This window comes from Chlamydotis macqueenii, chromosome 5, assembly GCF_036417535.1.
Source record: "Chlamydotis macqueenii isolate bChlMac1 chromosome 5, bChlMac1.mat, whole genome shotgun sequence".
Classification (NCBI taxonomy): Eukaryota; Metazoa; Chordata; class Aves; order Otidiformes; family Otididae; genus Chlamydotis; species Chlamydotis macqueenii.
This window is the reverse complement of record NC_141560.1, coordinates 61705337-61731759: the sequence shown is the minus strand read 5'-3', so window position 1 is coordinate 61731759 and position 26423 is coordinate 61705337. Positions and strand designations below refer to the sequence as shown.

At 40.7% G+C, this 26423-nt stretch overlaps 1 protein-coding gene across 2 annotated transcripts in view; it reads right to left on the bottom strand.

Moving 5' to 3' along the window:
- Positions 1-24287, bottom strand: part of PARVA (parvin alpha) — a 66764-nt gene extending 42477 nt beyond the window's left edge. The window contains exon 1 of one of the 2 annotated variants that reach the window (XM_086749029.1): positions 24050-24287. In XM_086749029.1, the coding sequence (XP_086605155.1) occupies positions 24050-24185 (136 nt within the window). In that variant the 5' untranslated portion in view covers positions 24186-24287. Of the gene's footprint in view, positions 1-12905; positions 12989-24049 lie in introns of those variants that run through there. The other variant, XM_086749030.1, reaches the window with a different exon arrangement.
- Between the last annotated feature and the right edge of the window lie 2136 nt (positions 24288-26423).

Below are 26423 nucleotides of genomic sequence, written 5' to 3'. Positions count from 1 at the left end.
TCTGCTTGATCTAATTGGCAATTTCTGGGATCTTGCGAATCATGTGTTGGCAGCTTAATCTAGATGGAAATCTGTGTTAATCCTTGGAAAGCCTTGCTTTAAAACTATTTTCTGAAACATTCGGACTTTAATTGATCTTAGTATTTCTTTCTAATCTGAATGAGTTAAAATGCAGGTGAGGCTCCCTTGCTGAATGATCAGCTCAAGCACAGAACCTGACAGATCTGGATCAGTTTTAGAAGACTGCTGCAAAATGTTACATCTGTGAACAAGTTAATCCTAGTTTTTCTGTTAGGTGTCCAGATATAATCAAGGACCTGAAAGCTTCTGTTTTTCTACAAATGTTTCCATTTTCATTAGCACTACAGGGCACGTCAGGCAAATCCTGCACTTTGGTTACTTGTGCAGCCCTATTGCAATTAAGTTAACAAGTCTGTTGTAGCAGCCAGGAGGGTGTCCAAACCCTCTTCCATATTGGGGGTTGCTCTGCAGTGTTCACAGGAATAAGAAAGCAAAACCTTCATTTGTCACTGAGGTAAGCATCTATCAACTGTCGGCATAAACGAAGGTCAACACACCTCTGCTGTTTAAGAACTACAGTGGCACTTTAAGCCTCATGGTACCACTTTGATGCAGATAATGGTCATTATCACTGTTTCATGGATAAGAAAACAGACTAAAAAAGAGAATTTCTGTGCAGCCTCAGAACAGAACTAGGATTAGCACTCAAGGGTTGCTGGTTGCCAGACACAGGCTTAGTCCACTTCAGCAGCAGTCCCCCACCCTGTCTAAGTTTCAGCAACTTGCCACAGCATCACTTTCCTCTCACTTCATCCTGATTCAAGCTGGTCACCTCCTGAACACTTCTGTCACCTTGTTGATCCCCCTCTGCAAAGCCCTTGTTTGTTGTCCCCTTTCCACTCTCCCACTCTGGTGCTGCTGCTGGCACTTCCTCCCCACCTGCGCTTTCAAGGCTTCCCCCTTCTCCACTCTACAACTGCAGGCACAGAGTCAGAGCTGGTATGCCCAATAGATCTTGTTTTCCAGATCCTGCAGGGAGCAGGACCAGAAGTTAAACCATGAAAAACAGTGCCCCATGCTGCCAATCCAATTTATCATATTTATTTTGAATGCAAGTATTAAAAATATGAAAAGGACTATGAACTCTCTAACCCCACTTAGTGGCACCTTGAATTGACTGAATTTTGCCTTACACATCCATTTCCAGTCTTAACTGCTGATTTTACATTACATCCTAGATTGCATAGTTCTCAGCATGATATCCAACCTTCTGTAATTCCTGTAAAACATTTTTCCTGACAATATTTTTAAGTCTTTAAAAATACTAGAAAGAGAATCTGATAATCTATGCTTCTAGAAACAAATGCTGTCAGAATGAAGTTTAAAGTACCGCACGGGCAAAAGAAAATATTTCCTGGATCAGTCAAGGCTTAGTGTAATAAAGATGTTACCTTTAACACTCAAAGGAATCTGCCATCTTGTTAAAGAGTACCAGCCTGCTAACCCATGTTGAGGAACAAACAGGAGATTTTCAGTTTCTGGGTCCTCACACAGTAAACCTGTTGGTTTCTAATTACACCTCTCTTTGCTTTGCCAGGGCAAGGGGAAAAGGGCAGGCGAGAGGCTATGCTCCACCACAGTAGCACCTGCATGCAAATACAACGATGCAAGCTTAGGGGCTCCGAAGGGAACCACTTGCCGTAAGTAAATGCAGTTTGACAGCAGCTCCTAATAAGAGGAAGGAAATGAGGGAGAGAAAGAAAAGTGACAGGAGACAAAAGGACTTTATAAAACAGGGCTTTATTGCTTTCATTTGTAGCATTTTCTTTGTTCTGTTTAAGCACTGTGCCTTCCAATTCCAGATAATGCACAAAAGAGATACCTGTCTAAGAAACTTTATTTCAATCTGGAACTGTCTTGCAAGATGCTTCACAAACTCAGCAGTCCATTATTAGGAGTAACAATGAGCTACGTCTAATTAATTTGGCACAGCCTTTGCTTCTGATACCAATCAAATCAATATTAATGGGGAGTTTGTCCTGTCTCATTACAGCACAAAATGGGTACCAATCTTCTCATGAAGATTTTTGGACCATAAACTGTGTTTGAGGTCAATGTAGTTGGCTTCTTCCCACTCCCCTTTTTTCAACCAGGATGGAAAAAAATATATCATTATGTGCTATTTATTACCTGAATAAAAATCTACATTCAGGCTGCCTACACCGAGAGACTGAAACCAGTTCAATATGAAGAAATCTCAGTCTAAGAAAATAAAGATTTTAGTAGCTCACAGAGCTCAAATTAAACACTTAAATAGGTAACACTAGATATTTCTCATGCTGCCTCACATTTCTCTATTTATTTTTATCTGCAGGATCAGGCGTGTTAGAGAGGGAGGCCTGGTAAGAATTGCCTCAGCCATCATTCTTGGTTACTTACATCTGTGGTCAATTTTCCACACTTTCTTCCATAAAAGGTAAACGAGGCACTGTACTTGCAACAGGATAATCTAAACAACATGAACAATGTTACTGTTAAAGACCATCTGGCTCATCAAGCACAGCTCCAGACTTTTAACTCCTTGAATAAAGTGTGGAACCCTGCAGTGTATTTTTTTTTAATCGAAAATTCATTTTTTAAATGGTAAAGCTAGAGCTCCTGGAGACACAAAGGATTCAGACTGCAAGGAAATGAATCTTCTGTTTTTATCCCTCTCGTATCTAACACATGCCACAATCCAGCCTAGAGACAAACACTTAGACGTCACAATTTTCCACAAAAAATGTCCCCTAAAATTTTCTGCATGAAGCCTCTGTGCGTAACTGCTATGTGCGGGGTCACCGTTTTGGAAGGGAGACAAAAGGGTTAAGTATTTCGTAATTCACTTCAACTTAATGGCCTGATCCTGCCACTTTTTAAAAGGTAATAAAAGTCAAAGAAGGGTCACCAGGAATTAGAAGAAAAAATGGGAGGGAGAGGTAAGGTTGAACGCAACCAAAGAAGGCTTTTGTTAATTGTATGCACAATTTCTTATCTGTTAGATAAACTAAGAAGTGGCTGGTCTCTGGGAGGAAAAAGTTAAAGCAACGTAGGAACAAAATAACCTGGAAGAGGGCAAGCCGGTAGAGAACACAGAGCGACCCAGAAGTCCAAAGAGCAGAGGAAGCACTGGAGCTGGCCGTGCTCTGTGCACCAGAAGTCAGGTCACAGCTCCGTGCCTCAGTTTCCCCACTCACCAGGGAGTCACAGCCCTCAGAGGGCACTGACAGGATTCACTCCAGTGCTGCGACGTGCTCTGAAACACACAGCAGCAGCATGCCCCACGCCTTGAAGCAAAACAGCTCCACAGACACACAGGAGTTAAATTCTTATGCATTTAAAAGGCTATGGACTTCAAACCCCACTTGTTTTCGAACTGAACAGATAGAATGAACAGATAGAATGAAATGTTGTCACCAGTCTTTGTTCAGGCTTCTCTCTGCTCTAACTCTCTGATTACCGTGCACTGAGTGGGTTAAACAGCTCTGCAGCCCCATAAGTGCTGGCTATAACAGAGGGCAGGGTTTTGGTCCTCAATAATTTTTTTTCCTCCAAAGACATTTTAATGGCATTATGAAAAAAACAAAACAAAACAAAACCAAAACAACCAACTAGTTTGTTGAAATGCTTTAATGCTTTTTATTGAATTTCTAAAAATACTTTTGGAAGGCAAAGCAAAGAAAATGAATTAGAGCATAGCTGGAGTTTTTCTTTTTGGGTAAACACAAAAATTAATTTTCATATTCACTGGTTCCTTGCTTTAAATTCTGCATCTTGCTTTAACCAGAAACATCACCCTATCTGGTTTCTAGGTAAAGTGCACACATGACTGAACCTTACCCTACAGCAACTTCTTCCAGCCACTCCCAGAAACATGTGCCCACAACCCTTATTCAAATCTACTCTAATTTGGTTCTAATTTTCATTGAAGCTATTCTATCATAAGGAGACTGCAATACATACTGACATACATATGCTAAATTCTTAGCTTACAAAATCTTTTTAAAATGTAAGCAGGGCTTTTTTAATTTTTACAGAAACTGTATTTAATATATGCTTATGACTCATCACTTAAAAAAAAAAGCAGCATTACAGTAAGCAAGAAAGGTCAGGCAGTTTTATGATTAATGGGGTCAAAGTTAGAATTCATATTTAAAACTTTGGTTGCTCACACCAAAACAATTAACCCTATCTACTGAGAACCAACTACACACCAGCAAAAAAAACCCAAACCAAAACAAAAAACACTAACATAAAATTTCAGAAAGAAGCAATATTATATCACAAAACATTTATTTTGATGTGTGTTCCTCTTGTTCAAAAAAAAAAAAAGAAAAAAAAAGAAAAAATTTCTTCAATTTATCAAGAAATTTTCTGGCTGTAATTTTTCCAAAACAAATCTCTCTTTTAAGAGAGAGTTAAAGTACAATGTGTAAACCAGATATGCTCTAGTGGCTATTTTATTGCAAAAGCATCCTGTTCTCTGGTATACCAACTTAAAGCCCCTTTCCTCATACCAAAGCTAGTATTAGAATTTGGAAAAGGAAAACAGAAATCATTTGATCAATGAGTCTCTTGCCGAAATGGTAACATCAGTTAATGATAACATCAGGTACAAAAGTGTCTGGCAACTATATTGTAACTCTGAGAAAAATAATTCTTATTTTAAATTTATTTTTTGGCTAACTTGACTGAGGACTCCTGATAGTAAGCATCAAACGCACCGTAAGCCACTACTGGATTTTAATTAAGAGCATTCCACAAGAATAATACTAACACGTGCTGAGTGATAAGCGTATATGCGCTAACACCGTTTTGTAAAGCCTTAAATTACACGCTTCAGTGCATTAGATTTAAATCCTAGAAGATATTGGCACCCTTTGCTGGGATTACAAATTTTCAATTAAACCTAGAACTAAATTACTGGATTTCAAACCATTTCTTAAAGCCACACCTGTCTGCTAAGCCTTTCACCACATTCACACTTAATAACCCTTAACATTTTTCATCCAGAAAGCTCAAATGGTCTTTCAAATTGAATCCTCATCACCGCTCCATTTCACATATCTGGAAACTGAGGCACACAATAATTAAATATCCAGCCTAACACAGGAACAGAACCCGTGCCATGGCCACCGCTTTTGAAAGGAGTGATGGCACTTTGTTCCCAAACTCACTGTTCATTCTCACTCCTACATGATTATCACTTCTTGCACAAGCATTCACATGGCCTTATGATAAATTACATCAGGAAAGAGCTTCAGATTAAAACTAATCAACCAGTCAACAAAAAAGGTTAGTTTTAACCTATGTCAGGTGTCAATCTCATTCATTCCACAGCCACACAAACACCTGAAATGGCTCAAGGGAGGCAATACCCCAGAGGTTATGATCATCTTTCAGTCTGCTTCTAAGACTAAGGGAACTGCAGCATAATGCTGGAACTTTCTAAAATCCTGCACATGAAATCATCACATTCAGGACCACGTGATCATTCAGCAGAGAAGGTGAAGAGGGAACGTGCACTCAAAAAACAACATTCCAGAAAATACAATCAACATTAAGCAATGGGTCTTCAGAAAGCTCATGGTAAAACTGAAGCACACTGAAGGTACCAAAAACTTCACATGGTCAGAGGCCAAATGGGAAAATTCACTGAAGAATACATTTGGAGAGAGGTTTAGTAAATGTACATAAAAAGAGTTGCCAATGACAAATAGTTGGAGGCTGGCAAAGCATTCTGAAAAGCCATCATACGTGTCTCATACTCGTCTACAGCTGTACATCTCTGGCCAGTAAGTCCTGAGATAGTTAGACCTTTGCTTCGCTGTTTTTATGTTAACCAGTAGATATAAGAGAGATAGTTGCTATTTATAAAAAAAATGCTTATTAAGTGAAATATTAAATTAACAACAACAATAAAAATCTAACATTCCTATTTAGATTATAAACATTAGAAAAGTGCCAGACAATTATACCCACTGGTGCAAAACAGCTTTTCTTTCAAGACCTGAAATGGTAAGATTTCTCTGGAGCCTTTAGATGGTCTTCTCCAGTGAAACACTCAGAGGAAATACCTACCTTCTAGAGGCAAAATAATAGAAATTGCACCCTGTAAATTAATACAGCTGAGTCTGTAATCATTATTTAGGAGGCATGCTCTAGGTGGGCACATTTCAGGTTGGGATCTTCAGAGCCAAATAGTAGACCTGGGAACAGAATGTTACATTGAGCCAGCACAGCAAAATTCTCTAGTTAGTCTCGAAAATCTCAGTGATGGTTACACCTAACTGACGAAAAAAGAAAGAAGGGGAAAAAAAAAAAAAAAGAAAACTAAAAACATATATTCTTTCCTCCTGATGCAGGACTATTCTCTATTTGAAAAAGTGGTTAATTGCTCTTCTAAATAATATTACGCTTACTCAGACTAAATCTCACCAAGAAACATTCGGCCAACTTCATATGACTTTCATATGGCAACATACTAAAATTTTCTTTTCATGCCCATACTCTGGCCAAGCCACAGCTGAAGAGCTGCATGGATGCTGTGCATGGTCAAAAAGCAGTGGAGACACAGAGGAGAGCTTTGCACATGCACTTCACACCTGAAGTACTGTGCCCAGTTCTGGGCTCTCCTGTGCAAGAGAAATATGGAGCTACTGGAAAGAATCCAGTAAAGGGCCACAAAGATAATTAATGGCCTAGAGCATCTCTCTTGAGGAGAGACTGAGAGAGCTGGTACCCTTTAGCCTAGAGAAGGGAAGGCTCAGGGGAAACTCATCAATGTGCACAAATATCTAAAGCAAGGCTATAAAAAAGGCGGAGCTAGACTCTTTCAGTGGTACCCAGTGACAGGACCAGAGATAATGGGCACAAACCAAAACACAGGAGATTCTGTCTAAACATCACGAAAAAAAATTTTACTGTGAGAGTGACCAAGCACTGGCATAGATTTCCAGAGAGGTTATAGAGTCTCCATCCTTGGAGATATTCAAAAGCCTAGGTGGCCCTACTTGAGCAGAGGGATTGGACCAGATGACCTCCAGAGGTCCCTTCCAACCTCAGCCGTTCTATAATTCTGTGACTCCAGGCATACAGTGATCTTTGTAGCTCAGCAAGGACATGGTCATGAGCGACTGCAAACGGATGGAGACACATCACCTACCTCCCATCACACTGTCTGTATAAACCCAGAGTCCCTAGGCTTTGGTACATACAGTGATTCTCCAACTCAGAAATGCTCAGAAGGTTCAATTATTGATACAAACTGGAGAAGAGGACTTCTACTGCAAGAGCAAAGAACTGAGTAAAGAATCCACTAGGACATGAATGCCCTGAACTGCTCCTTACACACACAGGCATCAAGTAAATAACTCACATTAAGGAAATCTAAGCCATGTGCATATACAGGAGTATCTCATTCTTTTCTTGGATTCCTACAAAGACTTAGATTAATTTAGTACCCTGGTAAAAAGCAGCATTGCACAAATATACTCTGCACATAGGATCTGTTATCAAGTAAAACTACTAAGAATTATTTTGTCTTTTCTCTTATCTGATGTTTGATGTATTTCAATAAGTATATTGAAATCCTTGTACGCACTAGGAAGTAAATGATCTGTGTCCTTTGAAAAGAAAGTGTGAAGCTAACATATATTGCTTCTGAATAAAGAAAGTATCATTTCCTTTTCTGGAGACATTACAAAAGTGGGTGGTTGTTTTCTGTAGACGAAATCCCTGCAACTGCACATTCTAGCCCATACTCTGTAGTAACTGCCTTGAAGCAAAAATAAAAACACTTGGGTTGCTGCCTCTTCTGCAAAGGTTTCAATGACAGTAACAACAATGTATGTGAACACTTTTAAAGCCTGATGAACTAAAAGACAAGGAGGATTCTGCTAAACATAGAATCCTCTACAGTGCCTGGATGAAACAACTGAAGAAAACCGCTGCAGCTGATTGTACTGTCTCTAGGTCTTGGCATTCATTATTTAAGTTCAGTGGAAACTGTTCAGCCTTGAAGTAGACTGACTCATGCACTTTAACTTCCAATTTCCTGCAAACGATCCATTAGTTCTTGGCAAGTTTCATACCGCACAGTACTTCCATGAAAAGGGCACCTCCCAAACTCTTCCAATTTCAACAGTGTGTTTCGTAACGGAGTTTAACGAAAGTAGAATTTGTACTCATGCCCTTACAAAACTGAATGTGATCCATACCTGAAGGTGTCCAACACACTTACCAAAGTGTGTATGAATGACTTTGTTCCTAAATGTTCTCTTCAAATGTACTTGTTGGGACAAATCCTACTGGGCTATACTATGCTCTCCATATGAGGCAGTAGGCATTTATCTGAGAACAGAAGCAGTGTTTAGATGTGCAACATAAAGCTTTATCTGACAAGGAAAGTTAAAAAAAAAAAAAAAAAAAAAAAGTATTTTCATATGACCTACACTTCTCCCAAAAGTGCATTACCTACTCCTATACTTCTCTGGGTTTATAAGGGCTGAAGTGAGCCACTTGACAAGTAAATGCTAATTCCTCATTTGCCACTGCAATTGGTTTTAAGCTTACCATTCCTTTCAAATATTTTGTCACCAAGTGGTATCTGAAAAATGTCAGTAACTCAAAATGGAAAATAACTGTGGTATCTACAACATCACCATTTGGTAACAGCAGATAAATGTGGTCTCATAAATGGTGACTAATAAAATTATTTTTCTTCCATCCCCAGGATACAATTATTTAAAAATGAAAAAAAAAGACTCAAGTATCAACATACATATATGTGAATATAGCTTTCAAAGTACTTGGTAGGGTTCCAAATCCCTATGTGCTCCAGTTCAGCCAACAGAGTACAAAATCCTTCCCCTCTAAAATTAATTTCTGCTTTGGTTTTTTTTTTTTTAATTTGTGCACCTTAGAGTGTAGGGCTGGAGTCTTGTGTTTATCTACATTCTAAGAATGCTACAGTAAACAGCAGCACAGATTTCCTCACCTCAGCATATCAAATCTCAATCCACAGAACGCAATTATGATCAGGTTGCAGAGTTTTTATGTTCATTCAGTTCCCTAGTCCTCTCTCCTGGGACTGTCAGCAAGCACAGATTATTAACTGAGACCTGTAAGATACTCTACTCTTCATACGAACTGACCCAATCTCATCCAAATAATTTTACGTAAGAGATACGACCGCCAAGTGGTACGGGATTTTTGGCCACTTTGGGAAAGTTTAGACGCAACAAACTAGGCAAGATGGTCTAGTAGCAAAAAAACTTTCACAAAATAGAAGCAAGCTCCAGAATGTTTTAAAAGGCTTGTTTTTAAGTGTTTAAAAACACATTGCGTTAGACTAACAAGGAATTAGACATTGCACAACTTAAGTAGCTATTTAGGCACCTAGATCTGGTATGTATTTGGGTGTCTAAAAGACACCTCAGGTCTACAGGTGCATGCATCTCATCTGGTAAAGTCCACCAGATATCTAATTCCCTATTGCTGTTCATGAACATAGGCATAAACCTCATTCAAAAAGCAGGTGCTTATTTCCCAGCATTCTTTCCCAAGCTAGACTTTGCACAAGTATTTCCCCTGTAAATAAGATATGCAGAGATGGCAGACCAAAGTTACAGTAATTATTACCTACTGCAGAGGGTTACCTTACCTTCTGCACAAGCAATGTGGTATTTTGATGTTTCACGGCAACGCTAAATTTGCCTTATTTTCTTGGTATGTAAATTATCATTCTCCACTTCAGAAAGAATTCTACTACCTTGCTGAAACCACTAGGAAGTATCCACAAAGACTGGTTAAATGCTCAAACAATTGGCACAAACCTAACTCCTTTCTTTCTTTGTTTTTTTTTAATGGATTCTAATTTCCTCATTTTAAGAAATGTGTAATTTCTTACAGCTATGCTTAAGGTTCAATCTGACAGATCTGCTTCACTCTTTCTACTACATTTTCAAGCCTTAACATAGTACGTGTCTGATTTAGTCCTTAAGCTCTGCACACTCTGACTTGTTCCATGTATGCACCTCTTTGAGCACATGAATGGTTTCTTGACTTGTCTACTTGACTTGTCTTCTTGCACACTTATTGTTAAGCGAGGAATTAAGTGGTTTGTCAGACTGATCCCAAGTGCTTAGCATCTGAACAGCATGAATTTTTACTCGGTTGAGTAAGAAAACCTTTCCCAGCGCTTCATCTCTCCATGCTAACTGCCTACATATGGCCCTACTTTCCTGACAAATAAAATTTACAGACATTCTTATCTCTCCGGGATTTATTACTGAAACTGGAGACCAATGGTTTGAATTAGGCAACCAACTGAAGCAGAGCTGGTATACTGGTCATCTAGGGGTTAAGCTACTTCGTTAGTGCCCTTGATGTTTCTTGCCTCAGCCACTATGCAGCCACTCTTTAATTCTGAAAAGAACACTGACCTTTAATCTGTGGTATTAGTTCCTTTGACAAAATGGAAGATTATGCCTTTTTCCCACAAGCCTTCATGCAAAGCTTAGCCAGCTTCCATCTGGTTTGGCTAATTAAATGTAACTTAACATTAAGTTAAGAGCCAGCTCCAGCCCACAGACCTTCTATTCTGCAACTGCAGATTTATTAATTGGCCAAACTATTCGAGTATTTAATTCCAATTTTTGATTACTTCTATTTTCTTCACTCTCTCATGAAAACAGGGAAATGTTTTTGAAGACATATTTGCATAATTTCAGCTCAGAAACACAAAACATTAAGAAATGCTAAAAAGATTCTGAGCAGCCATAAAATTGTCAGGTTTTTTTTCTTCTGTATTTGACATGTTAATAAAGTACCATCATAACAGTGTGAAGGATCTGCCTATTATGCACAAGATCTGGAATCACTGGAGCTGCACACTTTTAAGCTGGCTGTGACCCACAATCTGGCCCTATATGTACTAAAACTAGAGCCAGTTGTTGTATTCCTTATTCAGTCAAAACTTTCTTTGACTTTAATGGGCATTCTGTCTGGATGAAGAAAAAGGGATTAGATCTAATATGGGGAGTTACTAATTGTAATCATGCTGACAGGTAACTTTTGATAAAACTCATTTGTAAAACTGAAAATACAGAGACTCTAAGACAAAATGGTGCTTTGCACTATTTTATTTTTAATATTAACACTACATAGGTCTTGTATCTAATCTGTTTTGCTGTATTTAACATTAGATGTTAGAGAGGAAAATTATAAGCGTCAAAACTTAAAATAAATAATATAGCAAAGTTAGATTTACAAATTTGTTTTAACACCTGACATTACTTTGAGAAAGACTGTTAGGAAGTAAAACAGCTTAAACCTCTTAAAATTCTCCTTCTTCAGGAGAAGCAAAGCAAGAGAGGCAAAGATCACATTAAGAAATTATATTTCTTCATATATTTATCTAATATAATGTCTGCTGCAATGGTATGTGAAGCAAATTAAAAAATGTAAAACTCAGAAAAATTCTGCCTAGTTCACGCAAACAAACAAAAAAAAACCAAAATAAACACTAGGTGAGTTGTTGTTAAAAACAAACAAAAAAAAAAAAACAAACCCAGTTAAAAGTTCAGTTTCATGTAAAAATCTAAACCCTATCAAGACATGTAACAGTTAAAAAAGATAACAAAAACTGTGAATGGCACAAAGCGCTGCTATCTAATGGAGGGAGACTAAACAGTGAAATTAGGAGATCACTGCTCGCTTCCACTTCTTAGCCTGCAGAAGATCACGAGTAAATCAACTCAATTCACCTTTTTCTGCCTCAGTTGCCCCAAGCAGATGGCAAGGCTAAAACAAATATTTCTCCTTTTCTGTCCTCACTCAAAAATTATCAGGCATTTAGAAACACTCAGATGAAGATGTTCTGTGTAAGGGCAGACTATTAGCAGAAATAGAAGTGGACAAGTAATTCACTTCTAAGAGACTCTGAAAACAAAAACGCTGATGTTACAGAGTGCACGACTGACAACAGACAAAAAGCATTTTTTTATTAACTTTGGTTATAATATGAGATTTTCTTATCCACTTATTCTGTTCTCTCTTCTACCCATTAAATTTTAATGATCTGCTTGCTCTATCCTGAACCTCTGAATCTCTGTTTTATCCTCTGCCTAGCTTACTTTATATTTCTGCTCTTACTGTACAAACCAACTCTGGTTTCTCCGTAGCTCAGCCTGTGAAGGCTGTTCCGCACATCGAGCTGTTACTTTTTACTCTGACAAAAGCAACCTAGCTCAGAACATCTGATAAAATCCACTGGGGTAACTCCTTCAAAAATGACAAAATGCAATCTAAATTAACTACTCCTACTCTAAGACTAGACAGAGTTTTCTTCCAAAGACCCATTAAGATTCAGTTCATATTCAAAATACCAGACCTGCAATACAGGGAAATGCTGGGCTTCATTCTGACACACTTCTATCTGATGCCTGTGAACTAATTCCTGGCACCTACTCCGCTCACGCCAGCTTTCCTCGTGAACTGGAGCCACCTTGTGCCCTATGGAGCACCTACACCCTGCTGTCCGTTCAGGCAAATTTTTATTTACAAAGTATACTGGCATTCTGCATATGAGACAACAACTCCTAAAAAAATACTTATTCGGATTCTATATAAATTGTTTCATTTGTAAGTAACTGTTTCAAGTAAGTTAAATCTGAACAAAATAATAAAGATGCAAATCAACTGGATCCTGATTGTTTTTTTTCCAATCCAACCCACCACTGCAACGACTTCTTAGGAAGTATGCAGGACACTAAGTCACTTTGAACACTCGTGATATAATGAGGAACACCACCACTATTTTCCAGTTTATTATCTGTTCTTACCTATAATTGAGAATTGTAACAAAGCACTGACAAGAATCTGAGACCACGCGCTGCTTTGCTGCATGTTTTACTTTGCAGTAAAACAGTAAAGTCTCTTCCTCTACAGCAATGAATTTGAGTGCACAGCATACAGCCTTAAAATGTTTACAAGTGCTATGGTTCAGATTTGGCCTCTAGCCATAAAATCCAGCTTTGAAACATCCCCAAAATTAAAGAGCTGACATTTTTTTTGTCTCGTTACAAAACAGGGATCCACAGGCATCAAATAGATCTGGACATATTTCCAAAGGCTACTGCAGCAAATTCTGACTCAGGGCCAAATCCTCCATATCCATGTTCTTTCATTCTAACAGGATCAATATAAAATGTGTTGAGGGTATGAGAGTACTGAACCAATATGTACTTCCTTTCCTTCTCAAAGGAAGGTCAATTTTCTTTATTCCAAGTGGGGAGGACAGATGTGATCACACCTTCTAGTAAAATTCATACACATCATTTAAACACAGGAGGCTTGACATTTCTTCTTAAGCCCCAAGGCACAGGCCACAAAAAAATAAACACAAAACCCCAAACCCTTAACTATATAGTTACATTTACCATTCTTCTTCTTCTTCATGCACTCTGACGACAAGTTAGACATATCATCTTTTGAATCCAGTACTGCAATATATTATACTGCGTTTACTCTGAGCACTCTGACATTATCATTATCTTCTTTTGTGCCTGACAGCAACTGCAGCTCCTGTAATGCCATTATTGTAATTAAGAACAATCTGAACCATTGACAGCATTGCCTCGTTTGCTCTAGAATCCCCTGTGCATTAGTGTTCTTCTAAACCAATATTTCACTATTAATAGTTTGCTGCTTTAGAATGGCCTACGGTTAAACGAAAAAAAAATTATTAGGCCTCAGCCTAACTCGATGGCTGAAGAAGAAACTTGTTAAGAAAAAAGAAACGAAAGGCTGTACACTGACAAACTGTTATGCTTTTCTTTACACACATCGAAAATGAATTCACACCCTGCCAACCTATTCAGGCCGTTACCCAGGTGAGGAAGCTTATTTTGGCTTGCTTCAAAAGGACCACCTGTACTGATACAAAAGAAAGCATCTCTCTCTTCTGCCACTAAATGTACCCAAAGTACTTCTCTGTCTAAACTCTCCCTTTCATTAATCCAGCTCACAGTTGGATAAGTAGGGCACAGCAATTTAGATATTCTTGTCTAGGAAATTCTGACCTTAACATCCACCCTTGCTGCACACGTACTCCCTAGCCTGCCTGCACCCCTGTCCATCTGTTTGCAAAATATGATGTCTGTTTGTTTGCTGAGCCAGGAAGGTGGTCCATGATAGCCCTATGATTGCTTAACACCCAAGTCTTAGACTGTCTGTAATTCCAGGGAAACAATCAATCGTGAGCTAAAGAAGTACAGGTACAAGAAGTGGCAGGGTAGCACTGACGCAATAACGTGCGCCTCTTCGAAGCTAGGGCCAGAAAGTCTATGGTCAGGCCAGGAGAACCAACTTACATTTTTCCTCTGCAGTGAATGAGAAGCTGGAGTACTAAGTCCCAACATAAAAGAAACCAGCAGTCACTATCTGCACACTATCTGAAAAGGGCTATACTGAAGTCTGCCTATCGAATATCACTGGTAACATGAAGCTTTATATATATTTTTAATAGACATGAACACAGTAAAGCACTATTAAGAAAATGACCAAAGAAACATGGCTAGCAGAAAAAGCTGGTATCTCCAAAGGATAATATAGAAAAACACATACGAAAAAAAATTATTTTGCAACTTCATTTCTCCATCCTGTTTCTAGCAGTTAACTTCACCTGAATTGTTTGCTTGTGCATTGCTGCAGCCACCAAAGCCAAGAGGCCAGCTCCAATCAGAGCACTCAAAAGTTATCTTACTGCTTGCAAAGGCAGGCAAAAGAGATTCAAGTACTACATGAGACTTCAGTACAAATACCGAAGTGGTGGTGACAGATTTTTCTTCTTGTGAACACACATTCCATTAAAAAATTATGAACCTCATACTAAATAAACATTCAGGAAACTATAATATTTAGACTACGTTTAGGATTTTTGATGCTTTCAAAGCTTTTGCAGCATGAGATTGTATTTTCATGTCTGGGAAATCTCTACTAGTTCGGAAATGAACAGCTGCTCCTTACTCTACCACACCCTTCAGTCTCCGCTCAGAGCTTTTGAAGGGGAGCAGTGGTCACTGACAATTGTTGCACCCCATCTCCTACCACTCTGACTAAAGTTCCTTTTTCCAAGTGGAATTTCATAGGTTTCACTATGAGTAAAGTTTAATCGCACCCAAGATTCAAGAGAAGCAAAATGGACTTAACCGAGACTACAACTACCAACAATGAATCACAGAAATACATACACCAGGTGTTTTCTTTTGCAAAAATAATTACCTAAGAAAAACAAGATGAGTAAGATACTGTCAACCATGGTACATTATGTGGTGCTTAACACAAACATCAGTAAGAAGTCAGGAAGACCAGTGCAAAGACTAAAAGAAAAGCAGTATTTCTAACTCATAACCAGTGTGCTTTCTTTAATTTTGTATTAAATCCACATATATGATAAGAATGTTTTACAGCACCACATGCAATTATTTCACAGACACTATTACAGAACTAAAAGGAAAGCAGAACATCTGGGAAACTGTACAGCCTTGCTACTTAACCCTGCAATTCCTTAATATTTTGAGTAAGATCATCACTGGTTGAACACTGGCACAGTCTAGAACCAGGTGCAGTATTTGGGTAAACAGATGGTGGCTAATCTTCCTAATACAGCTCTGCCAATACAACTCGCTCTTGACCAGTTACATCTCTGTTTTTCTTTTTTTTTTCTGGCCCTTGGTTTTCTCTGGCGTGAGCACAGGTTGTTAAGGGGCAGTTGCACGGCTAAAGATTCACATAAGGCTGCTGATTTGATTTTGATTTTGGTCCAAGATATCTTTTGTTTGTATTTCAGTCTGGTTACCAAAGTGAATTAACTCACTGGCGCACTCACTGCACACATATACACCCAATCCCAAGAGGGTCAACGGTATTCTAACCAAGTAATGTTATCTATTAATAAGTATTAGGAGACCAAATAGAAAACGGACAATGACACACAGAAAGTGCAAGGCTACTGAGTACCCTCCAAGCTCAAAGAAGCACAGGAACTACTACGAGCTGGAGAAGGCACAAGGAATACACAGAGAGTAAGCTAAGACTTCAGCCCCACCCAGCCCTGCACTTGGAAGAGCTGCAAGTGAAAATGTGAAGTACGGCAAAATATCCTGGCTTACAGCTCATCCTCTCACACAAAATGGCATCACGCTGCTTCCAGGACAGCACTGACTGCACCTAGTGCAGTGTTAACTGTCCTTTCAAGAGTCATCTCTTTCTGGTTTTGGCTGCAGTGTAGCTAAGAAAATAGCCTATTACTAGGGATACAAGTCAACAGCACTGACAGAAAAGCAACAATACTTCAGGTACACCTCCACCACTGTACTGTGCCCCTACAACTGCTGATTTCACCTTCAGCAGCATCAGCATTTTCCTAAAAAAGACTGAAGAACTCTAAGGATTAAGTTAATAGGAAGCACTTGACCTCAGATACAGTGAAGTAACAAAAGAACTGGACTGTCCTTATCTTAATCTCAGTGAGAAAGGCAGAGAGCCCAGTACTAAACTATTCAGTCTGCAGGGAGGGCATGGTTTACTGGTTGTGGAAGCATTAAACAGAGAAAATAAAAACTAGGATATATACCAGAGATTCTGCTGAAGGGAGATCCACAGAAGCACAGACCTGTACTTACAGGAAGCTGCCTTTAAGCTGAGGGGTTTCAGAAGAAGTAGAACCTCACAAGTAGTAATCAAATCCAGTGAGAACTTTTCTCTTGGTCAGAGTCTTGGTCTTCTCTTACCTTCAGGGTAGATTCCTTAAATGCTAAGAGAAACATTGGAGTTCTAAAATTACAGATTCTCTTGACAGCACACTCACTTTACTGAGGATGAAAAAGAGAACTTCATATTTACTCTCTTCTACAGCTTCACTTGGTTATATCCAGCTTCACATTGAAGACTGGATGCACGTTTTTGAGTCTGATCTCAGGGACAGCATATTTTAAATCTGGTGATGTACAGAAAAAATTACCATTGAAAGAAGGGTACATCAGCCTAAGCTGGTGTGTAGCTGTTTTTTTCTTCATTCCATGGCTCTGCCTTGTAATTTGGAAGCAATGGAGGCTCTTCAACTACTTGTTTAATGCTGATTTTACTTCACTACTTTAATGTTTTTTACCTTTCACCTAGACAATTGGTATGCCTCTAGGCAACTCCAGCAGATACTGAGAAGAACTGACTGTGTATGTTGTCACCATACCTCCATTACACCTGACCAGTCAGAGATACAAGCTTGATGGACCAAACCAGTCCACCTTCCCTCAGTTGAGATTCTGAACCATCACACATCTGAGTCTTTAGATGATCTCCAGAGGTCTCTTCCAATTTTAACTATTCAGTAATTCTGCAAACCAAGCATGTCAGTCTCTGTGACAGCACAGTCCAGCTTGTGGCCACCCCTCCTTCCCCACAGACAGGCAACAGCTGCTGTATCAACAGGCACTGCCAAACCACCAAGCACCCTCATCCACATCTGCTCACAGCACCCTAAGGAGCTCAGCAGTGACCACTGCAACCAAGGCAGCACAAGGAGAGGGGAGGAGCAGCTGCTGCTGAAGAAAGGAGAATGAGGGATGGACACAGCCTTATGGGCAGACATTCTCCATCCTCCCGCCCTCCAGCTCTGTCCCTCCTCCTAGCAGAGTGGCACCTCTGAGAGCAGCTGCTTTCTGCAGCCAGACCCCTTTCTCTGCTTCTCTACTCCTCTTCACCACCTCCCTTCCTTTAACCCATTCCATGCCTGTTTAGTTTTACCCTGTATCAAACCTATAGGCTCAGACAACACAGTAACTGCTCAAATAGGAAAAACACAGGAAATAAAAGGTATACTTCTTTAGCAGCTAACTTGCCCATATAATCTAAGGCTGCTTTTGGAAGCCAAATGCAACGGCAGAGATCAGTGGCTCCATGCCCACATGCAGGTAATCAGAGAACAACAGAATTAAGAGTTCTGTTGGGTCAGAACAGCAAATCAAAGTCCAGGGTCCTGGCCCCTGGCAGAAATGCATTCTCAGCAACATAAACAGGGAAAGGGAAACCTAACATAATTTTTTCCCTTAGTATAAGCTTCCTAACAGCTGTGGATTTCATGGTAGGTATTTAACGATTTCTGAATCTGAAATGTCTATGACGGCCTACATGATTTGCATATGGGCAACTGCAGACGTGGTTTTTTTTTCCCCATCTAAAATCCATCAGATGCATTTTTAGCCCCTTCTCCCTTTTTTTTAAAAAAAAAAAACAAAACCAAAACCAAAATCTTCTGGCATCCAAACCATCCTATAGTTTCAGAACTTAATTATGCACAGAGTGAAAAAAATAAATTCTGTGTAACTGTAACTTCAGTTAGTTCAAAAGCAACTGGATGGACTTAACAATTGGGGGTGCTCCTCTAGGAATAGGCAGGAAAGCCGGGCTCTGTGTCCTCTTCATACACATCCCCTACTGCATGCACGGGTCCTCCTGCCTCCAGTGAGACATCACCACGGGCTCCTTTGCCGCCTCTCTGGCGGAGAAGAGGTTGGCAGTGCTGTGTTTTGTGACAATCTCAACGCTGTCAGCGCATTTTACGTATCCTGTGTTTTGCATACCTATATGATCTAATCCCTTTGCGTATGTTTACACATGCTAGGAGACACTCACATAAAGCAGGCATTGATATGCTCAGCTCTACGACGATAGGATACCTCTGGATATCCACTCAATAACCTGACTGGCCATCTGGGACTCACATATTCCTACACATTTGATTGCTGTAGATGAAACACATGGAACAAGTATAATTGGACTGGGCCCTACAGGAATATTTGGTTAAAACAACTTTATTAGAATAAGTTGGGTATTATCTGTGACTTCTGAGATTCAGAAATGCACTCACAGGTAATATTTTCCTATCTTTCTCTGAACCAACAAGAGCCAAAGCCTATTGAAAAAAAAATGTCCCTTGAAACTAAAACCAAAGAGAAAATGCATTAGATAAAATTCCCAATGAGATCACAACTCCTAGAAAAAACGGAAATGACAGAAATAATGTCAAAATGCAGATTACGGGAGGAAAAAGGCCACAAAAATACGCAAGATATACAGATGAAGAGCTCTGTGTTGCAAATTACTGCATGCAGGGGCTCTTCGCACTGCTTGTGAAAGCACAGTGCCTAACGATCTAGTGGAAGACGTCCCTGCTCCTTGAAGGGGGGGGTTGGACTAGATTACCTTTGAAGGTCCCTTCCAACCCTAACCATTCTATGATTCTGTGATTCTAACATAACAGAATATGGCCCTCGATTTAGCCACATATAAACAATAATAGATGCTCAACAGTGTCTTACGGATAACAGCAAACAGTGCTGACTAACTTCTGTTCATTGCAGAAAGCAGCACTTGTGGAAAGGGGAGGCAGAAGCAGGAAGGCAAGAAAGGCAGACCCAAAAGCTATCAAATACTACAGAAGTGACTCTTTCAGCCACACAAACCCAGCGCAGCATGGCTTGACAGATGACAAACAGCTTCATGCATGTCGGAGCTGTCATTTACATACATGCCGGAGAGTTGCATCTGGAGGGCTATTGCCATTACAGCATAAGCAACAGTTGAGTGTCTATGCTGACAGAAGTGTTTCAGAGGCAATTATCTTTCTTTCTACTGAGCAAACCCTTAAACGGTCAGAGGAGAGAGGCCTCCCTAGACATCCCCTGACAATTTGGATTCAAAGGATGGAAACAAAAACACAATCTTCTCCTCCCAAGTAGTTTCTCTTCCTTTCATACACTGTAGATGTGCTTAGAAGGCTCATAGCAATGAAATGATAACAAACAAAGCAGGTGAGTCTTCCCCTCTATTTTTCTTCTAGCTTTCCACGTTCCTTCCACTTAACAGAAGTACTTTATCTATTTAACAGAACTTGCTCCAAGGCAATAATTATTTCAATGGTGGTACTAACAGGTTTTGTCCAGCATCAGCAACGCAGCTGTCTATGATGCGCCTGTGGCAACACACCAGGGACACAGGAATATGTTACACAGTATATAGCAGAAAGATTCTAAGCACATTTCAGTTGCTACGCACCAAGGCTGGAGGTAAAGTGCATTATGTCAGACAACAAAAACAGCTGTTCAGCTATTCTGATGGCACAAGGCGGCCTAGGGTCAACATACTGACATGCTGCAGCAAAAGACAGAAATTCAAAAGTACTGATATAAGAGTGATGATAAAGCCTTCCCCATGCCATTTCCTCTTCACAGAAAACACTATAAACACTATATGCCATCTTCAAAGCATCAGTATGAGATTAGGATTCAATGGCCCATTTTCATCATGTGGATTACGTATTAGCAAATACGATGGCAGGATGCATATCAGTTCTTCTTTCAGCTTCAGCTGCATTTTAAATACAGCATCAAGTGAGAGCAGTAGAAAAGAAAAAAACTCTTTAAATAATCGGCATCACTCTTCACCACAATGTCACTTCAAATCCTAATGGATTTTTATTTGGTGAAACATTTTGGCACTGGCTCTATTGTTGCAATATAGGAAAATATCATTTTGACAATGATCAAAATGCCTGTTGATAGTATAAATACAAAAACTATATACGTATAATCATATATCATCTACAACAGTTAACTACATATAAACACAGTACTAAAATGTCATTAGTGTACTCCCTACAAGAGATAAAACATTCTTGTGTTATTTAAAAACACTAATTCTTAGCCCTTGTGGTAAAATACCAAATTAAATAATTAAGTTTCTGTTCTCTCTGTAACAGCAGAACTCATACTAACTGAAAGACAGGGAAATTTTCAGTTGCCCCTTATTTATCATAAGCGCATCAAGTCCCACCGACTTTCTTGATCTACTGCTAAGCTGTAACACCCAGGTATGCTCCTGAGTTCTGGATTCCAGTTGTGCACCTTGAGTATGGTCTGGCTTAACACAAACAGAGGGGTGTGCAGCAGAGGAACAAAACAGAGATGTGTGCAGCAGCCCCTTGGTAGCCCCTGAGGAGGCTGGACAAAAAGTCATAGCAGCTCTAGGCAGGTCTATAACCCAGCTGATCAGGAGACTGAGACAACAGAGGCATCTTCTGCATAGCCTACATTCATCTAAAGAAGAATACTTCTTCTACTGCTCATACATTAAAAATAATAATAAATTGGAATAACCAGAATTGTTGCCTCATGAAGAAATATGGACATAGGCAAAATCCAGAACATGGATTTACTCTACTGGAATACCAAAACCACAAAGCACAAGATTAAGTACGTAAAAGGGGAAATTAATACCCTATACAGAAAAAAACACAGCATTACTTCTAAAGAGTTACTAATAGTTCATCGTATTTAGGGACCTGACATGATTAGAGATTAGCATTCACAACAAAATAGGATAGATATCAGACTATTAAAGCAGATTATAGACTAATGTTCTACAAAAAATAAGAAGAAAGAGTAATAGTGCCATCTAAGAGTACTTCATTCTAGCTTGCAAAAGCTGAAGGTCTACGTGTGGCCAGGAGAAATTTTTTTTCTTTTTTTTAAATGTCAATGACTTATACATGAACATTTTCTAAAACATTATGTGCATTAAGAGTTGAATAACCATGAACACTCCCCATAACCAAGACCAGTCTCTATAGGAAACCTGCCACTGGATAGGTGGATTAAAGCAGGAAAAAAAAATAATCAAAGAACAGTCTAGATGAATAAGCAATCTGACCTCCTATATGAAGTCCCTAGCTAGACTTCAAATACATCTGGAGCCCTACAAACAGTGGCAGCACAACTTAAGATGGAACCCATCTGTGTCACAGCCTGCAAGAAACAAGGTGACTCATTAATAGTTTGCAAACCTGTATTTATTTCTAGTGGAGGAAAGATTAGGAAGTGTGACGAGGACAGGCTGGACAAGTAAGCATTTACCAGCTTTGAAGCCATCTGAATCTGCTAAAAACAAACAAAAAAGGAACAGAGCATATTATTAATCTCATCTCTATATATACTTCCACTAAAGAAATGTGACAAATAAATGTAGAAGATGAATGTTAAAGTGAATTTAACAAAATACTTTTTCTTCCATCACCAAATAACAAACTCCTCACAAAGCCAAAAAAAATTATCCAAACCACTGGTCTTTTTAAATAGACTTTAGAAAATTGGGAAACACAAATGACAACACTAATGCTGTTCCAAAATGTCAACAGGGAAATATCAACATGATCAGATAATGAAGTAGCAGGTGCAGGTTTTAGTCAATAGATTTAATATAGAACAGAGAATTAATGAGAATAAATATGATTTCACAAAATACATCTTTTTGTAAGATTACAAGATGTGAACAAAAATAACTGCTGCCTCTAGCAGTCTGCTGGAGGTTTGTGACTTAACAATATCTATCACTGACGAAAATAGCATTGTTTAATAATAATATCAGACATACTAAATCTACTACAAATAGGCTAAATTACAGATCTCTAAACGTACCTACCATGTTGCTCATCACAGAAAATTGTCGCTAGTTCAACGCTGCTAACATTCATTAATACCCTAACAGAATAATACAACAAGTTGGGTAACTAATAACATTTGCCATTATTTACTATTTCATCAACTTCCAGGCCATCTGCAAGGCCCAGAAAAAGCCAAATAATGGGAGCACAGTCACATAATATACATTTTAATTGAACAGCAAGACCATGCATCTCAGAAAGATGATGTGATAGTAACAGAATGAGAGGCTGTCCTTGCCGAAGTTGTATCATCCTTGTCCACAGCACTGATGCTACTCTGAAATACTGTGCCTGGTTTCATTACCTATGTATACATGAGAGGCAAGGGTCTGCTGTGCATAATACCCTTCTTTGCATTTGCAAGCAACGAACATTGCTTGACAATCTGTTTGCAAGCAACTGTTACTTTGGCTCTACTTGCATTGTATTTAAATTAACATCAGCTGTGAAAATGATGGGTGAGTGAGGTTAAATTCCAATTCTCTGTCTCATGGGATTTTAAATAGGCAAATTCAGTAGGGGGTGGATATTAATTCACACGTATGGACAAAGAACCAGACTGTTTACACACTCGGGCGTTCTTCAAAGGTTCACTGTCGTGAGGCAAAGGTTTTTTGCTCAGTACTAGAATAATCAAGTTAAGTTGTAAGCCTCTGAAGAACGATTACTATTAGAAACATTAAATCAGTTGCACACACTACACTGGTTTCTCAGAGTCATGTGTACTGACCAAACTGTACACCAACATAAAGCAGCACATTGCGAGTTAAAGAGGATCCGAGCATCAAGTTTTCGGGTTTTTGCACCACAAGCTAAAAGGCCAGGTACCCCCCGACGGGGGCCGTGCAGCGTCCGCAGCCCGGCCGAGCCGCAGGCCCTCCCCGCGGCGCAGAGCTGCGCGCTGCTGGGGCCGGCAGGCCTGGCGGGCCCGCAGGCCGCGGCCGCGCTTCGCCCACCGCGGGGAAACGCTCCCCTCCTCCAGCCCGGGCACCCCAGCCCGTCCTGCCCTGCCCCTCTCTGCTCCCCCGTCCCGCGGTACGAGCTCGGCGCTGCCCCCCACACCGGAGCACCGCTCAGGCGGCCCGAGCTCCGCAGTTCTCCCCGGCCGCAGCGCACAGCCCGCCCGGCCACAGGGGACCGGGAGCAGCGGCCAGGCGGGGGGTGAGGCGTCTCCCGGCCGGCGCCCCGCGTCTCCCCGCCACGGCGCGCTGGCACCACGAAAATGCGCCGCGGCCCCCGCGAAGCCGTGGGGACGAGGCACCGTGCTCCTCCCTCACTGCTCGCCTGCCCACCCCACACCGTACGTCCGTCCCCAGTCAGCCCCTTCCTCCCGCTCCCCAGAGCCTTTTCCTCTCCCCCTGTATCCTCCCCCCCCCCCCCCCGATTTTAAGGTAACTCCCAGGAAACGTGCAAACCAGTAATTTTTACCTTCTTTGGCTTTTTTTCGCCTCGCCAGCGTGCCGCCGAGCTTGCCCAGGAAGGAGTCATCTTTCTTTCTGGACTGGGGAGATTTAGGGGTGGGGGACTTGGGGGAAGAAGGGGACTTCTGGGGGGAGGTTGCCATAATGGCCCAGCCGCCGCGCGGGGATGGAGGAGACGGGTCCGAGGCCCCGATGCCGTGGGAGGCTGCTCCCGGCTCTGAACGGAAGCGGAATTATTTCAAGCATTTGAAGCAGCTCCTGCTCCGCTCTCCCGGCTCTCCAGCTCCTTCCCTCCCTCCCGCCCGCCCTCCCGGCGTCCGTCGGGGAGGGCCCGCTCTCCTCGCACGGCGCCCGCCGCGGGTCCCCTCCTCAGCCCAACGGCCACCCCATGTCTACCTACTCTGCCCAACGGGCACCCAGCACCCCCCTCTTACAGCTCAACGGCCCTCTCCTCAGCCCAACGGCCACCCTTTTCCTGCCCCCCTCAGGGGGCTCAGCCATGGGCCGAGGGGCCTCTCGTTACCTGCCCGCGGGGGCGGGTCCCTCAGGCCCGGGAAAAGGGCGTTTCACACAGGGAAGGAGAAAGCCCAGGATCAAGAGCTGGACAAGACCTGGAGATGGGCTGCAGCCCCAGGGTGGTGTGAACGCCACACTGCCCTCCCAGCTGAAGGACCTACACGTTTTCGGGTGGCCGGCTGTACAATGAGGCACAGGACAGTGCCTCACCCTTGGTCTTTCCACCTTTGCTGCCCTGCAGCAGAGCTGGTCACTAACTTGGACTGGTTGATCAAACGCACTGACGTAGGTGATCACACACACAAGAACACTAGTTAACACGAGTGCCAAAAGTGAAACGCAGCTATAGAGAAACAGGACCAGAGCTCAGAGAGCTCAATTCATCCATAACTATTCATAAGCAAAGGTTCTGGAAGGATGGAGGGGTCGCAGATGCAGCCTGATGTTTCTACGCTCTGTAGTCAACACTGATAGAAAAGAACTAATGCAGTAATAAAGTGTTGCTGAATAGTTTTGTGCAAGTTAAAGTTCAACCTTACTACATATATTTCAGCCTAGAGCACATTTTGCAAAGCAGTGCTTCTGCCTGTAGGTTTTGGCTACATCTGTGGCATCAGCATACCCACTTCTACCAAAGAAGCCAACTGTTGTAGTCAGACCGTTACAAAAGTCACTGGGAAAGAAAGGTGACAGAGCACGATGGATTGCCTATACCAATCCTGCTTTGATTTGCAGATGAGTAGCTGTAGAGAGAAGTATCTTTAAAACTGGTAATTTGCTGTGACTGGTTCAGGAGGCACCCAGGACTGGAATAGCATTAATGTCATCTGGATGCACTACTTTCACTTACCACTTAATCACTCGATTAACAATTCAGGCAAAAAGCCACACACACTTCATGCAAATATCTAGCTATCCATTATGGGTAATAAGTGAAATGAAATTACCATGAGGATATTTCTAAATCGGCTAATAATTGTTGTGTTTTTACAAGCCGGTAACATTGGTTAGCTGATGAGGGGTAGATATCAATGCCTATTTGTTGCGTGCAGTTAGTACATGCCCTGGAGAAAAACTTTATTCATCCATACCGCCATCAGTTAAACACAGGAAGGTGCCCAGGCTGTTAGCACAATCTCTCCTTTCCCTGCGTTTGCTCTCTGGCTTGTAGCACCAATTGTGTCTCCGGAACAGTCTGAATTTCACACGTTATCATCTTTTTACAGAAGTGCTACTCGCACAGTGTTTGGATTAGGAGATGAACAGTTTTGAATAGTTTTAAAGAACATGATGGAAGACTATTTCAAAAGAAGGAGAAATAAACACCTCAAGCCCTTTCTTATATACATGTAAATTTGTGGCATTTACAAACAGAGCCATGACCCAACTAAATCTCCGTTTGGACCAAAATAACTATACATAGCTATCAATATAGGATTTTGGTGAGCACAGCGGAAGGGACAACATTTTGGCAAGCACAAGTGTGTTTGCCTTTGTACCACTACATTTGTGTTAAAGAAAGAAAACAAGCCAGATACCTCACTAACAGTAACGGCTGCTGGGTTGGGCAGTACGGGAAAGTCAGAATTCAACATGCGTTTGCCAAGTCTTGTATGAAATAACTGAAAGACTCAGCATCTTTCTTTCCTATTTCACTACACTCAGCATATGTAAATTAATGACAAATGCAATATTACGTATTTCATAGCCTCATGACCTATGGGTGTTTCACATCACAAGGAGAAAATTAATTTTAAATGAAACTTAATGTGTTTACAATCAACCAACTTTATCAGATCTGGAAACACAAATACTGTGTGCTTTAAGTAATAATGCTAAAATAACAGGCAGACATGTTTACTGAG